This window comes from Atractosteus spatula, chromosome 19, assembly GCF_055471065.1.
Source record: "Atractosteus spatula isolate fAtrSpa1 chromosome 19, fAtrSpa1.hap1, whole genome shotgun sequence".
Taxonomy (NCBI): domain Eukaryota; kingdom Metazoa; phylum Chordata; class Actinopteri; order Semionotiformes; family Lepisosteidae; genus Atractosteus; species Atractosteus spatula.
Window position 1 is genome coordinate 14,170,565 of NC_142724.1, and position 12,996 is coordinate 14,183,560.

General features: G+C 49.1%; 1 protein-coding gene across 1 annotated transcript in view; it reads right to left on the reverse strand.

The window, feature by feature from the left end:
• The window catches only part of LOC148818140 (disks large-associated protein 4-like), a 64,195-nt gene that overhangs the window by 13,599 nt on the left and 37,600 nt on the right, over window positions 1-12,996 (reverse strand). Inside the window, exons 6-7 of the mRNA XM_088937737.1 lie at window positions 1,211-1,599; window positions 670-758 (exon numbers count right to left, since the gene is read on the reverse strand). Coding sequence (XP_088793863.1) covers window positions 670-758; window positions 1,211-1,599 — 478 coding nt within the window. The remainder of the gene's footprint in view (window positions 1-669; window positions 759-1,210; window positions 1,600-12,996) is intronic.

The window sequence follows — 12,996 nt, forward strand, 5'->3', positions numbered from 1 at the left end:
CTCCTGACTCACCCACAACAAGACCCGGTCATACCCAGTCTGTCAGACAGATGATTTATTGCTGAAGCACTCATGCTGTGAAATGCTGCTTCTAAGAAAACATCTTCAAACCTCGAACAAAACCACCTGTCAGCCCTGAAACGGATTTAAATATTCCTACCACAGAGCCCGATAAAAAAAAACACGTCAAGACGAGATTAGTTAAGAACTTCACTACGAACTTGAACTCCCATGAAAACCCTGTTTTAACCAGTCCTATGTTTTAGGGCAGAGACTGGCCTTTGAACACCTAATTCAGAATAGAGAGAGAGCTGCAATCTCCACAATTCCTTCTGGGAAGAAAGGAAATTCCACTGTAAAATCTACTCTTATTCTTCTGGAGATAAAAAGAAATTTTTGCTTTCAGATTCCCTGTTCTGAAAGAATGCTCAAGATTAAAGCGTGATTTAACCAAACAAGCTATTCAGGCCAAAAGGCTTCTCTCCTCTGTAACTGCTCTGATGTTCTTTAATATCCCAGTTTCAGGATGCTCACTACTGTACAATGAACAAAGTCTGTGCAGTATATCAATGGAAATGGAGCTGCTGGCCTCATTATCTTTAGCACAAAGGCTCCAGTCACGAATCCACCGACTCTGCGAGCAGCACAGCGAACACAGTGGACACTCACTCCCAGCCGTCTTCCACCTGCACTCCGATCGACTGGAATCTGGTCAGGACTGGGACCTCCTCCTTCTGCACGGGCTGAATGCAGTCCACCTGCCCAGAGACCCGAAAAGGAGAACCCGTCACTGCCGGGTCCGGACGAGGGCTCTTCTTCCCAAGAAACCCGCAAATCCCACCCTGCTGCCTGCGAGGGGCTTTGCGCTAATCAACAGCGTGAGGATTAACCAAACAGCAGCTGACTGGCTCGGGACAAAACCCCCCCACTGTGATCGTTATCCCCCCCTGCAGCAACTTCATATTAAATCCACTGGCAGATACGAAGTTAAAAACACATGCACGTTTTGTCATATCACAAAGGAGTGCAATTTCAAAGATAAATAAGCAATCTCTGCCAGTTAATCACAGTTCACACTGTAAATTTTCACTGTTAACTGCATGTTTCCCGAGCGACAGAACAGGTTATTGGAAGTCCCCTGGGCATGTCAGTACAGTGCTCAGTTACGACCTGGGACAAGGTCAGGACCCCAGGCTGCCAGCCCCGCTACCTGGATGCCGATGGACGAGAGCTTCCTCTTGGGGACGGGCTCAGGGCGGGCCTCCTCGGCGGTCAGGGTGCCCCTGTTGCTCTTCAGGGTGTCATGCTGGGGCTCCGCGGGGGGGGTGCCGGAGGGCGGAGGGTCTCGGGGGGCAGCGACGGGCGGCAGGGCCGGGCTGCCCTTGGCCAGGCTGTTGGCCCGCGTGCTGTCGAGGCTGTCCGAGGAGTTGCTGAGCCCCGACTGGCTGTTGGCTTCGCTCTTGCGGTCCTGGCCGTCCAGGTAGATGTCCTGGGCCGACTCAGTGCTGCTCTGCACCGTCACCGAGATGAAGGGCTTGGAGGTGGTACGGGGGGGCACTGGGGGGGGCGTCTTCTTACAGGTGGTTATACATGTAGAAGCTGGGGGAGGAAGAGAGACAGGAGGGGAGGTCAGTTAGGGAATGGGCACTCCCAGTGCGATCGCTGGTCACCTACTCCCACACACTAACAGCACCAGCATCGACCTGCTTCTTCCAGAGTGTGAGTTTTACTAGAACTCATTACCACTGCGTAGTGCTGGGCAATAATTCGATAAGGACAATTATCGTGATATAATTTTCCTCAATATAATTTTAACAAAAGTTCGATAAATGTTAGATATATATGTTTTGCACATGGGTAAAAAATACTGCACGAGTGCGCGTGCGTGTTGCAGACCGGGCAGCGAACATGGTGTTGTTTACCCACACGGTGGTGGCTGACAGGATTGTAGTTAGAGTGGAGAAATGAGCAACACTGAAGCAAATGTAGTGCTGCCAACGACCAGCTCGAAGGACGATGACATTGTCGACAGAAAAGGTCCTTCAGCTTCTGTCATTTGGAGATATTTTGGCTTTTTACGATCAGACATAAAACAGAGCACTTTAAAACTTTGCAGTCTGAGCCATCTTCTATGTGTGTTTTATCACACTGCAGTATTTAATTTTTCTATTAAGAAATTTACAAAATAAATATTACTCATGCATATTTTGACATAAAAAAGACTTGAATACTCTCTACCTCAGATTTGTTTAATGTAACTGCTGTTTGGCAAGTGTTTGTTGTGTTCTTAAAATAAGAGTTGTTTAATTTACCAAATTAACTGTCTGGTTTCTTCAACTTTCACTCAGGAGAAAAAATCTGCCTTTAAACTTGAAAGAAATAATGATTTGACATTTATCGTGATAATTCTCGATATCGACCGACATGAAAATTTTTATCGTGATAATGTTTTTTGGCCATATCGCCCAGCCCTACCACTGTGTTAGCGACACTGATCTTGGTTAACAACGGGGCTTTAGGAACCTTGCATTTAGAGTCCACAAATTTCAACATTGCATCACAAAAAGATCACACTGCTTGCTGGCTGAACCACCAGAGCCTGGATGAGTTCAGATCTTCACCATCTTGCCTGGGGGTGGTGGCAGAAAACCTTACTGCACCAGTGAACCATTCCCTCCTGCTCTTCAAAGTCTCCCGGTCTCTATCTGCAACTGACTGGATAAAAATGAAAGCCGTGCAAAGCTTTAGAGAGAATGGAGTGGAAAGGAAGGGCCAGCACATGAGATGAAGTCGTGAGACGCATGGGGGTGTGGTGGCAGCTGAGACCACTTTGGGACGCTACAAAAGCAGTCCCAACTTCCCCCCCCCCCCCCCCACTCGATTGTACAGACGAACAACCAACCCAAAAACACCTGCCGAAAACTGGGCCAGATATACAGCAAAATGTCAGTAACTACGACTTTCTCTTAAATCTTAAAAACTTAACAAGAAAGAAACAGATGCCCTATCAAACAGGAATGAGGCCAGTGTGCTTTAAGGAGGCAGTATGTGCGACCTTAAGGCAAGGCAGCAATTTGCACAATAAACGCCTAACCTGATTACATCGGGGTGTGGACGCGTGCCCCGAGACAGGAAATGCAGACAATTAGCCACTGTCTTTCATTTCCTCCTGCTTGCCTCATTAAGACAGTCTGCAATTGCTGGCTGATAGGGCTTCCGACTGCCTGCGATCCAAGAGAACAGCAGGAGCAGGCAGCTGGAGAAATTCAGAGAATCTCTGCCAGATCTGACGTCTGAAACATGCAATTAAAACGACTCTCAACTCGAGGCCTAGCAGCGCAAAGCCATTATTCACAAAGAATCTACACCAGACCAGATTGCATCGCCTTGAAACGGAGTAGAAAACAGTTCAACAGGACATCACCTTGTGGCGCCATGGAAAAACAATACATCAGATTTAGGAACAGGTAAAGGTTTAATTCATGCTGAAAAGAGACAACATTTCGGTTGTAGAGCCTTCTTCGTTTGAAACGACCGAAACGTTGTGTCTCTTCTTCGTTTGAAACGACCGAAACGTTGTGTCTCTTCTTCGTTTGAAACGACCGAAACGTTGTGTCTCTTCTCTTTTCAGCCTGGAATTGACCTTTTCCTGTTCCTTTGCAGCCTATGCGTGCTGACGCAGCTCCCTACTTGAACTACATCAGATTTAGGGCTTTAATTTGAAACAAGCAAGAGATCTTCAACCCTTGCCGCTCTTTCAGTTCCACTGTCATCTTGGGAGTGTCATGCATCCTGCACGTATCCTTTTACATGGGCACACTACTGAGCTACGGCAATTCCCGAACCCGGAGGACAGACCCCCGCTCGCACCCCCGTGGCATGAGCGGAGCGGAGTGCCGGAGCCAGGGGTCCCAGCTGTTGAAGAGAAAAGTGTGCACTCCCTCTCATTTCCCAGACCAATGATGTTAACAAGGAACAAGTAAAGGTTTATTCCCTGCTGAAAAGGGAAGAAAAGAAACATTTCGGCTGTGGAGCCTTCTTCAGCTGAATAAGGCTCCACAGCCGAAATGTTGTTTCTTTTCAGCAAGGAATAAACCTTTATTTGTTCCTTTGCAGCCTACGCATGCCAACGCAGCTACCTTCTTGAGCTTCTTCAATGAATAGATGAACAATGAAAGTTCACGGTTTCAGGAAGGGAATACTGTCACAGCGGGTGACACTGACCTCTTCAAGACAGGCCGAGGGAAAGCCTGACAGAATGAAGTGGAAAGGAAGGGCCGATATGAGAGATATCTAGGGGTGTGGTGGCAGCTGACATTTCTCAAGGACCCTTTAAGCACGCTCCTGAGGGGGTCTTGACCAGGGGCACGGAGCTCCAAGCTTGTCATCACTAGAGGGTCCTACTGGCCCATTTCACCAAAGCCTGGTGGCAGCCCGATTCTGTATTTCCAGCAGAAACCAAAACGTTGTAAAAAAAAACAACAAGTTTAGGATGAGAGCAATCAGGAAGGCCCCATCCCGCTAAATCCAGAACAAAATAGCACACCGAGGACTGGGATAAAACACTGACCCAGAAACAGAGGAAGGAAAACCACCATTCTAACAACAGATGCAATCACATAAGGTGTTATATTAATTTGTGTTTTATCGTAAGATAGTTTTTCGTATTTTTTTCCCCCAAACCCTGCTGGCAAGACAATGTTCCTTTGTAATTTGTAAGGAATATAATTCCATTGTCACAGAGAAATGTTAAGACGGAGAAGTTCTAATGTAATTAAGATGTGGCCTGTTGTGTTATTAATAGAACAGTCAATTGATTCCATAAGATGGTTGAAAAAACTGCCAAAGCATTATGTAATAAATGTAGCGCTGCGTTCAGCAGAATTAAAGGGGACCTGCAATGCTATTTTTACATTTGGGGGTTAAAAAGAATTGGCATTGATGAGCGTATTTCAAGCCACAATGATCGTAAAATGTACATAGTACTGTGTAAAACCTCTTCCTGTTTACATTGCCAAATAGACTAACCTTCCAGGTGTGCACAGTGCTGTATTCTGCGGTTCTGAACGAGGCAACAAAACGTCCTGTAATGTGAAGCTCTCCCTTTACCTTGTAAACAAGAAGGCTTGTGAATACGTCTCTTTTAATCCAATAGAAATATTGCTCTCGACTTTGTGTGGGTTTGCCGACAAATACTTCTTACTTGTTAACTCTGCATACAGATCACATTGGAACATTTCTGCAGTACGACCTGCCCTTATTCGCTTGCACATCATGTTACAGTAGTCATCACAGTGACTAGTGAGCAGGAAGGGCCGCTTCACATCACGGTTCTCGCCAACTCTCACTTTTGCCCGTGGCGAGACCAGCAGACCAGAGACAATGGCAAAGTGCTTACTTAGGAATTAAATGTAAGTTTTTTTTTTTGCAATACTGCCAATTAATGAATGGTCTTACCGAGACTGAAAAACCATTCTGAGAAACTGGGACTGCAGTTCCCTTTTCCCCAGACTGGCAGACACGCCGAGTTCCCTCCCTGGTGCGTTTATCTGCCCATCTCTACCTGCAGCCCACAGCCAGAGCTCAAACAAAGTCTCTCCTGTTGGAGAGCTCAGCTGACCTAGTGGGCAGGGAGAGAAACTTGGCAGTTCCCTAATCGAGCCATTGAAATACACACTTGGCAACCTGAACCAGGGCCCTGTTTAGAACAGCGCTGAGGGATAAAGATGCATCACGCACAGCGCGGAGATTCACGGCAGAGCTGTGCACAATACATCGCGACCCATGCACGAAACAAGTAGCTATAACGGTCTTAATCAATAAAAACGCAAAGCATACAGCATTAACTAACATTATCCATAACCTTCCAATTACTGCCATCAATTTACCTTCTTTGTCCTTTTCTAAATGAGCTCTTTTTTTTGTGCTGTTAATTCAATTCCCTTTGTGTGTGCGTTTGGCAGTAAGAGCGCTGCTGGTATTCTCAAGATTCTGGAAACGTAATGGATGGGAGCCTTTTACCTCCCACATGGAAACTTCGTCAGTAGATGGTCACTGATCTCTGAAAATATGTTCAGCCATGTGGTGTGTTTATACGCAAATACCCGAGAAGAATGCTAGTCTAAACAAGGGCAGAGCTGTGCCCCGGCTGATCGGAGCTGAAAAAATAATGACTCGGTTTGTACAGGAGGAAAGTCCCGGGTGGATCAGTCAAATTAATAATTAACGCATCATTTATGTGTACAGCAGCGACGTCCCTGCAGACCGAGTGGATATCCTTGTAAGCAAGCAGCCAGACCAGACAAGCTCAGTGTCGGGCACTTCGTGCGCCTCACAACCACGAGAACTTCCCCTCTGCCTCCGTTTTTAGGTTAAATTCTTTAATCCACACCCACATCCGTCTGCACTGCTCTGTAGAAGAAGAGTCTGAAAACTCCGGTTCCTCAGATCTCATTTGTCCTTTGTTTCTGTGCCTCTGAAAGACTCTCATTATACTACCCGTTTTATCACAACAGGAAAAATACTGAACGCAATGTCTGGTTCCCTGTTCTGACCAACAGGATATCCCAACACATGCCTCCAGGGCATATTAGGACTGGGAAGGAGACCAGAAGCTATCTGCTCTGGAGATAACCGTATGCATTACAACTAATTTACCTGGCAGACTCCTTTATTTCCCCCCCAAAGTGGCTTTGGTTTGTGCCAGCTTCTGCAGCTGGTTATTTTACAGGCGCATTCCGAAAGAAGCACCTTGCTCAGGGGAGCAACGGCACCTCCCAACCTGGGATTCGAACCCACAACCTTCCAGTTACAAGTCCAGAGCCCCGAGCACTGTGCCGCACTGCTGGTTCCTGGGCTCGGTCTTGGCTACAACCAACACGCGCAAACAGATGAATGACAAACCACAGGAAAAATATTTCGGAATGCTGCATGCATGGTACCAGAACTGTGCAGCAGCTGATTTAAAGCACAAAGCTGCTTTCCTGAACACAAGCTCTTATGTTCTCCTAGTCCACACAACTGCTGGGCTTCTGTTCTCTCTACTGTTGGTGTGAGGACCTCCAGAGCCTTTTTTCCTAAACCGGAATTACGATTCTGATGGCGATATTAGCAGCAAGCAGAAAACAAAGGTGGAATCTCAGCAAGCTATGTTTCTCTGGGCCAGGAGGACAGCTGGTTGGGTGGGATAAGCAGATATCCTGGCAGGATGAGTGGACGGTGCGCTTTATTTCTTAGTGCTGCACCAGGCATGGGGGATGTCTAGGCTTCGCACACTAAAAACGAAGGCGGCGAGCTTACTGGCTCAGTCCATGTGAAATAAATGCCCTTTTGCCCTAAAATCAGAGAAAGCACATTGAAAACGCTCTCATCCGAGATGAGTGCACGTGTTAGTCCCCTGAACCCCATGGTCCAGCACCATACTCTCTCGGCGAGGAAGGGGGAGTCTGTCCTCAGGGCGAAACCGGACCGACTCCACACTGTAGCAGCTGGCCTCTCCTCGGCGCCGACACTTTCCCGGCTATACCCCCAACACCGCACCGCGCGCTTGGGTCTTTGCTGCCATTGAGTATATTAAAGTGCACCCTGTGAGAGCAGACCACTCCCCTCCACAGGTGTGGGCGCCGCCAGTTTCAAGTCACACCCCGCGATTCAAGCCGTCGCCACGGCAACAACCCCTCACAGAAAGAACCGCTGCTGAGGAGAAGCACTGGGCAGCAGGAAACGGGACGGTCCCGTTTCCCCCACCTGGGCTCGGGAACGGGCCTCCGCCGGGCAGACAGACAGGCTGGCGGGGATGTGAAAGGAAGGGCTTTAGAGTTCACAAATCGCAAAAACGCAACCGGAAATCCATTCCGGTCATTAGAAACACGCCACAACCAAGCACTCAAATCCGAAACCCCTGGTTCTCCTCGTATAGCGACGTAACCTTCATCCGCTGTTCCGGTGCTCCGAGCCGGAGCCTTGCAGCTCCCTGCGCTTCCTCGGCGCTCTCGCACACAACTGCGACCGAGCAGCCACAAGAACGCCGCCTCACACATTTCACACATAGCGCACTAATCCTCCTCCCTGGGAACGCCGCCAGCCGAGGACAAAGGGAAACATTATTCACTTGTAACGAGCCGAATTCCTGAGATGCCTGGAACAGACACAAGAGGTATCCTAATTAATGATGCGTGCTGAGCCCCTGGTGCGGCTCCAGGCCTGCTCGGCTGACCCCGTCTCCAGGGCTGTAGCCCCTCTGCGAGAACACGGCACACTCCCGCCTCCTGCCTCCCGCCTCCCCCCCCGCAGCACAGTCGGCCCGACACCGAAGGACTCCCTCGCTCCCCACACCGAGACACTTACCAGCCTGTCCCTGAAGTGAGCTTTAAAGAATGTGAAGGCAGCTCTTCCACACTGCTGCTCTCTTCAGCTACACGCTCAGTGCGAATCAGGGGAAAGGAGAGTCAACTCGCAACTTACACAGGGGTTAAGGATATTGAGTAACACATAATGCCAAATTCCAGGCCCCGACTAAGAGAGAGATCACTTTATTGGCCACATACAAATTTCTTGCATTAGGAATTTGTCTTTTTTCCGCATACCCCAACTTGTTCGCCATGAGACACACAGACGGGGAGAGAGAAGCTTGGGGTCAGAGCGCAGGGTCAGCCATTTATAACCCCTGGAGCAGCTGGGGTTAAGGGCCTTGCTCAGGGGCCCAATGGAGTAGGATTCCTCTGCCGACTGCAGGATACGAACCGGCAACCTTCCAGCCACAGGCGCAGATCCTTAGCCACAGAGCCACCACCTAGCTCTGTTGGTAGAGCATGAGACTCATCCTCTCAGGGTAGTGGGTTCGTGTCCCACATCGGGTGCCAGGTCCTCCATATTAGAGGTTGGGCACAAGGCTAACAACCCTGTCCCGTGAAAAAAACAATGTTACAGAAACAGCAACAGGATGTTGCTGCCCCTACAAGCCGGAGGGCATAACAGGCAAACATCCATCCATTATGCCAAATTCACATATCTGCGCCCACGCAGATCATTTTAACCTATAACCCTTATAAAAAAACCTTACTACAGCTGTAACCGTCAAGATATTAAAATAAGTATCAAAACCGTAAATAAGAGGACTATATATGCTCACTAACTAGGTCTTGTAGGCATGCTTGATGAATTTTTCAGAATTTTTTTTAATTTTCCAGAGCCGACCGCGTAAGTTTCAAGCCGACTGCATTCCTAAATCGCAATTGCAGAACAGACTCCCCCCACACCCCAAACATGTGTCCCTACTTACAGAGTCACTTTCACAATTCTTTTAACAGGAAAGCTTTTACAGTAAATTCGAGCAGCAGCAGGGAGAGAGACCCGTTTGGCAGCTCAGATAACAGACAGGTCTTGCTGAAGTCAGACTTATCCTCCTCTTCCTAGCAGCGCTGATCTTTTCAGGTGCTGCTATACACTATATCAGTTCCTTTTACTCACAGTACTTAGCTCCCAATCCAATGCATATTGAATTAACATATATATTGCTTTGCAGTCAGTCAATCTTAAACATTTCATATTCCAGTGAAGTATGACTTTCCAGAGGCACCATCCTAGCCGGCACATCGACTCTGGAGTTGACAATGTGCTGGCGACAGAACCGCAGGCCTGGAATTCCTGCCAACGCCCTTGTGTTCGATGGCTGTGAAGGGCGAGCGATAACACATGGCTGCCTGCCGTCGAAGTGCAGGGCTCTGGCAGAAGCACCCCGGCTTTGGCCTTGACAGTTCCTCAGAGGCCAGGAACTCCAGCCGTAAGGAGATCCCCCCCCCCCCCCAAGTTCGCCGAACTTTGGCCCGCAACTCTCCAGCTCCTGCTACCGTCCACCACACACCTCCCCCACCCCCCGACCCCCAACCCTGGCCGATCTCTGCCAGCTCCCCCCTGCGGTGTGGCGCATCTCCTCCTCTGGGGAAAGAGGAGGGGTCACCCCACACCCCGCAACCCAAGACTACAGGGCAGGCCGCGGCTGTCAGCTGCGCGCCCACGCAGGTCTGCAGGGGAGAAGAACTGCTAACTAGCGAATCCCAAAACACAGAGCGCTGGACAGTAAATCGAGCCTTTGAAAGCTCCAGCACCATGCCCCCAACAAGCGGCACGGTGCTAGCGGGCGAGTAATAATAATAAAAATAATAATAATTGCTTACACTTATATAGCACTTTTCTGGACACTCCACTCAAAGCGCTTTACAGGTAATGGGGACTCCCCTCCACCACCACCCATGTGCAGCCCCACCTGGATGATGTGACAGCAGCCATAGTGTGCCAGAACGCTCACCACACATCAGCTCTCAGTGGGGAGGAGAGCAGAGTAATGAAGCCAATTATTAGGATTATTAGGAGGCCATGATTGGTAAGGGCCAATGGGAAATTTGGCCAGGATGCCCCTACTCTTTTCGAGAAACGCCCTGGGATTTTTAATGACCACAGAGAGTCGGGACCTCGGTTTTACGTTTCATCCGAAGGACGGCGCCTGTTTACAGTACAGTGTCCCCGTCACTATACTGGGGCATTAGGACACACATGGACCGCAGGTGCAGCCCCTGCTGGCCCCACTAACACCTCTTCCAGTAGCAACCTTAGTTTTTCCCAGGAGGTCTCCCATCCAGGTACTGACCAGGCTCACACCTGCTGAGCTCCAGTGGGTTGCCAGTTGTGAGTTGCAGGGTGATATGGCTGCTGGCCAGCGAGAGCCGATCACACAGCGATCAAGCATCAACAGGGGCCCTTCAGCCCCGGCTCTGCAGACACAAACACCCGAGATCAGGGGTTTGCATTAGGAACAGGTTTCAAAGGTGCCTGACCAGCTCGGAGTCTACTGCACAGGGACGCGGGTCTCGAACGTGCAGTACATGGCTCTAGACGACAACCGGCACGACTGTTTCGCTGCCCTGGTGGGACAACGGACACGCGCGGAACGGATCCCTCAGGTGAACTGCACGCACGCCGCGCGATGCGACAAGTTCGACCGCGAAGGAAAAATACAAAAAAATCGTCACGCTTGACTACGGAGCTCTACAGAATTCACATCGCAGGCCACCGCACCCTTTGCCATCCAAAACATCTGTAAAGGCTGGTTTGTCAATCCGAAGTTGGCATTAATGGCCACACAAGCACACAACAGTCCGGACTTGTGCTTCACGATTGTCAGTGGGCTTCAGAGCACTGTCCTGCCAACCAATTCCCCAGCACCTATACTCAGTACTGTAAATGGAAATGAAAACACTTTGGAAGAAGTAACAGACATTTACAGGGAACATGTATAGCACTGCATTACAGCAGCAGACCTGCTGAAAATGGCACCGTGCTTGATAGTTCAGTTCTAAGGTTCAATTACAAACTGATTAATTGATTTTCTAATTGATTACTTTTCAGGTTATTCCAATAATCCCATTATGGCAACCTTAATTACATTTCAATAGCAGGTATACATATTACAATTTGTAGACATTATTGGTCAACATCAAACCTTTTACATGACAGTTTGACGTTTTCTTCTTCCGGCAAAATTCTCCCCCCTTTTGGATTACCACAGGAATTCCCCATCCAGGTCTCCGAGACTCCAGTGAGTAGATGAGCTATCAGATACTGTAGTAAACTCAGGTCAGCAGCAGCACTCGTTATTCACAGTATAAATTTTCAAAGGTGTTCAGAAGGGTTCAACATGGCGGCTCAAGGTTTCTCCTAGATTTAAATCAGTTAATTGAGAGCTCAGCTACAATAAGAGCAAGTGGACAGAGGGGCCCAAGATTAGCAAGAGCTCTGTACTGAACAGAAGGCCGAACACAACCGGCAGGACAATCTGCTACTCTGTGAATCACAGTTCCCCATCCCTCCATCGTCCTTCACCAGACCCACAGGGTGTGCACAGCCAGCTACTGGAGATTACACAACAGACGGGAGGAGAGCAGGTACAGGGTGTTTGCAAAAAAAAAAACAGTTCACCACCCTGTTAGCTGGGTTCAGCCGTTATTTCGGGACAATAGCGAGTCTTCCAGTAAGCCCTGGTCTTTGGGGTCAGAGTTCACTCATCTCCCTCACCGATGTGGATTTCTGCTCCAAAGGCACCGGTAGAGTCTCGCCCGTGACCGACACCGTGTGCTGTTTCAGGGACACCGTAGGTGGGGTTAGAGAAACCTGCCGCTACAGACTACATCTCTCCGGCTGCATCAGCCCCGCCGGAGGAGGAAGAAAAGTGCCCCTCCCTGCCCAGGGTCTACTGACAAACGTCCGCTCTAACTCGGCAGAGGCGATGTCCGAGTTATCACACGGCGAAAATCTGACAGCGGCGAGGCTGGTCGCGCAACCCGAAGGCAGCAAGCGGAGGCTCCCGTTTGTCTCCGACTACCCGGGCTCCGCCGCCACAAGCTCGGTGAAACACAAAGCAATTACAGCGCCGCTGACAGACTAACGAGCGCTACTCGACAACACAGCGCGCTGAAACACCGCGTCGGAACGCAAAACCTCTCTAATCAGCGGCACAGCTGCCGTCTCTCGCACTCCGACACTGGGCATGACTCATAGGTGTCAGCGCTGACTAATAAGTACGCTTCTTTCTTTTTTAATGAATCCGGGCCATGAGCTCCGTGGAGACAGACAACACTCGGGTTCACCCACTAACAACAAAGCCCATGGTGATTCTCTTAATGCTAAATCAAGTATTAGTCACGGCACAAAGTGTTCCATTTGGTTGCTGGTGCCGATGTTCACATCAATTAATGGCAAAATGTTTAGACAAATTGAGGAAAGGATTAAAACAAGCGAATCCCCTATGGTCACGAAGCTCTGACTGGCCAGGGAAAAGCACACCTGAGCAGTTTTGTTTTGAATAATGCAGGAGAGATCTCCTCCAACACCATGATCCAGCTTTGGCTTTTAGCATAGGACTCTTGAAAGACAAGTGGTCTCTGTTATATTACTACCTGCTAGTTTTGCAGTTGTGATATTGAGCAGTTAAAATAACCGGAT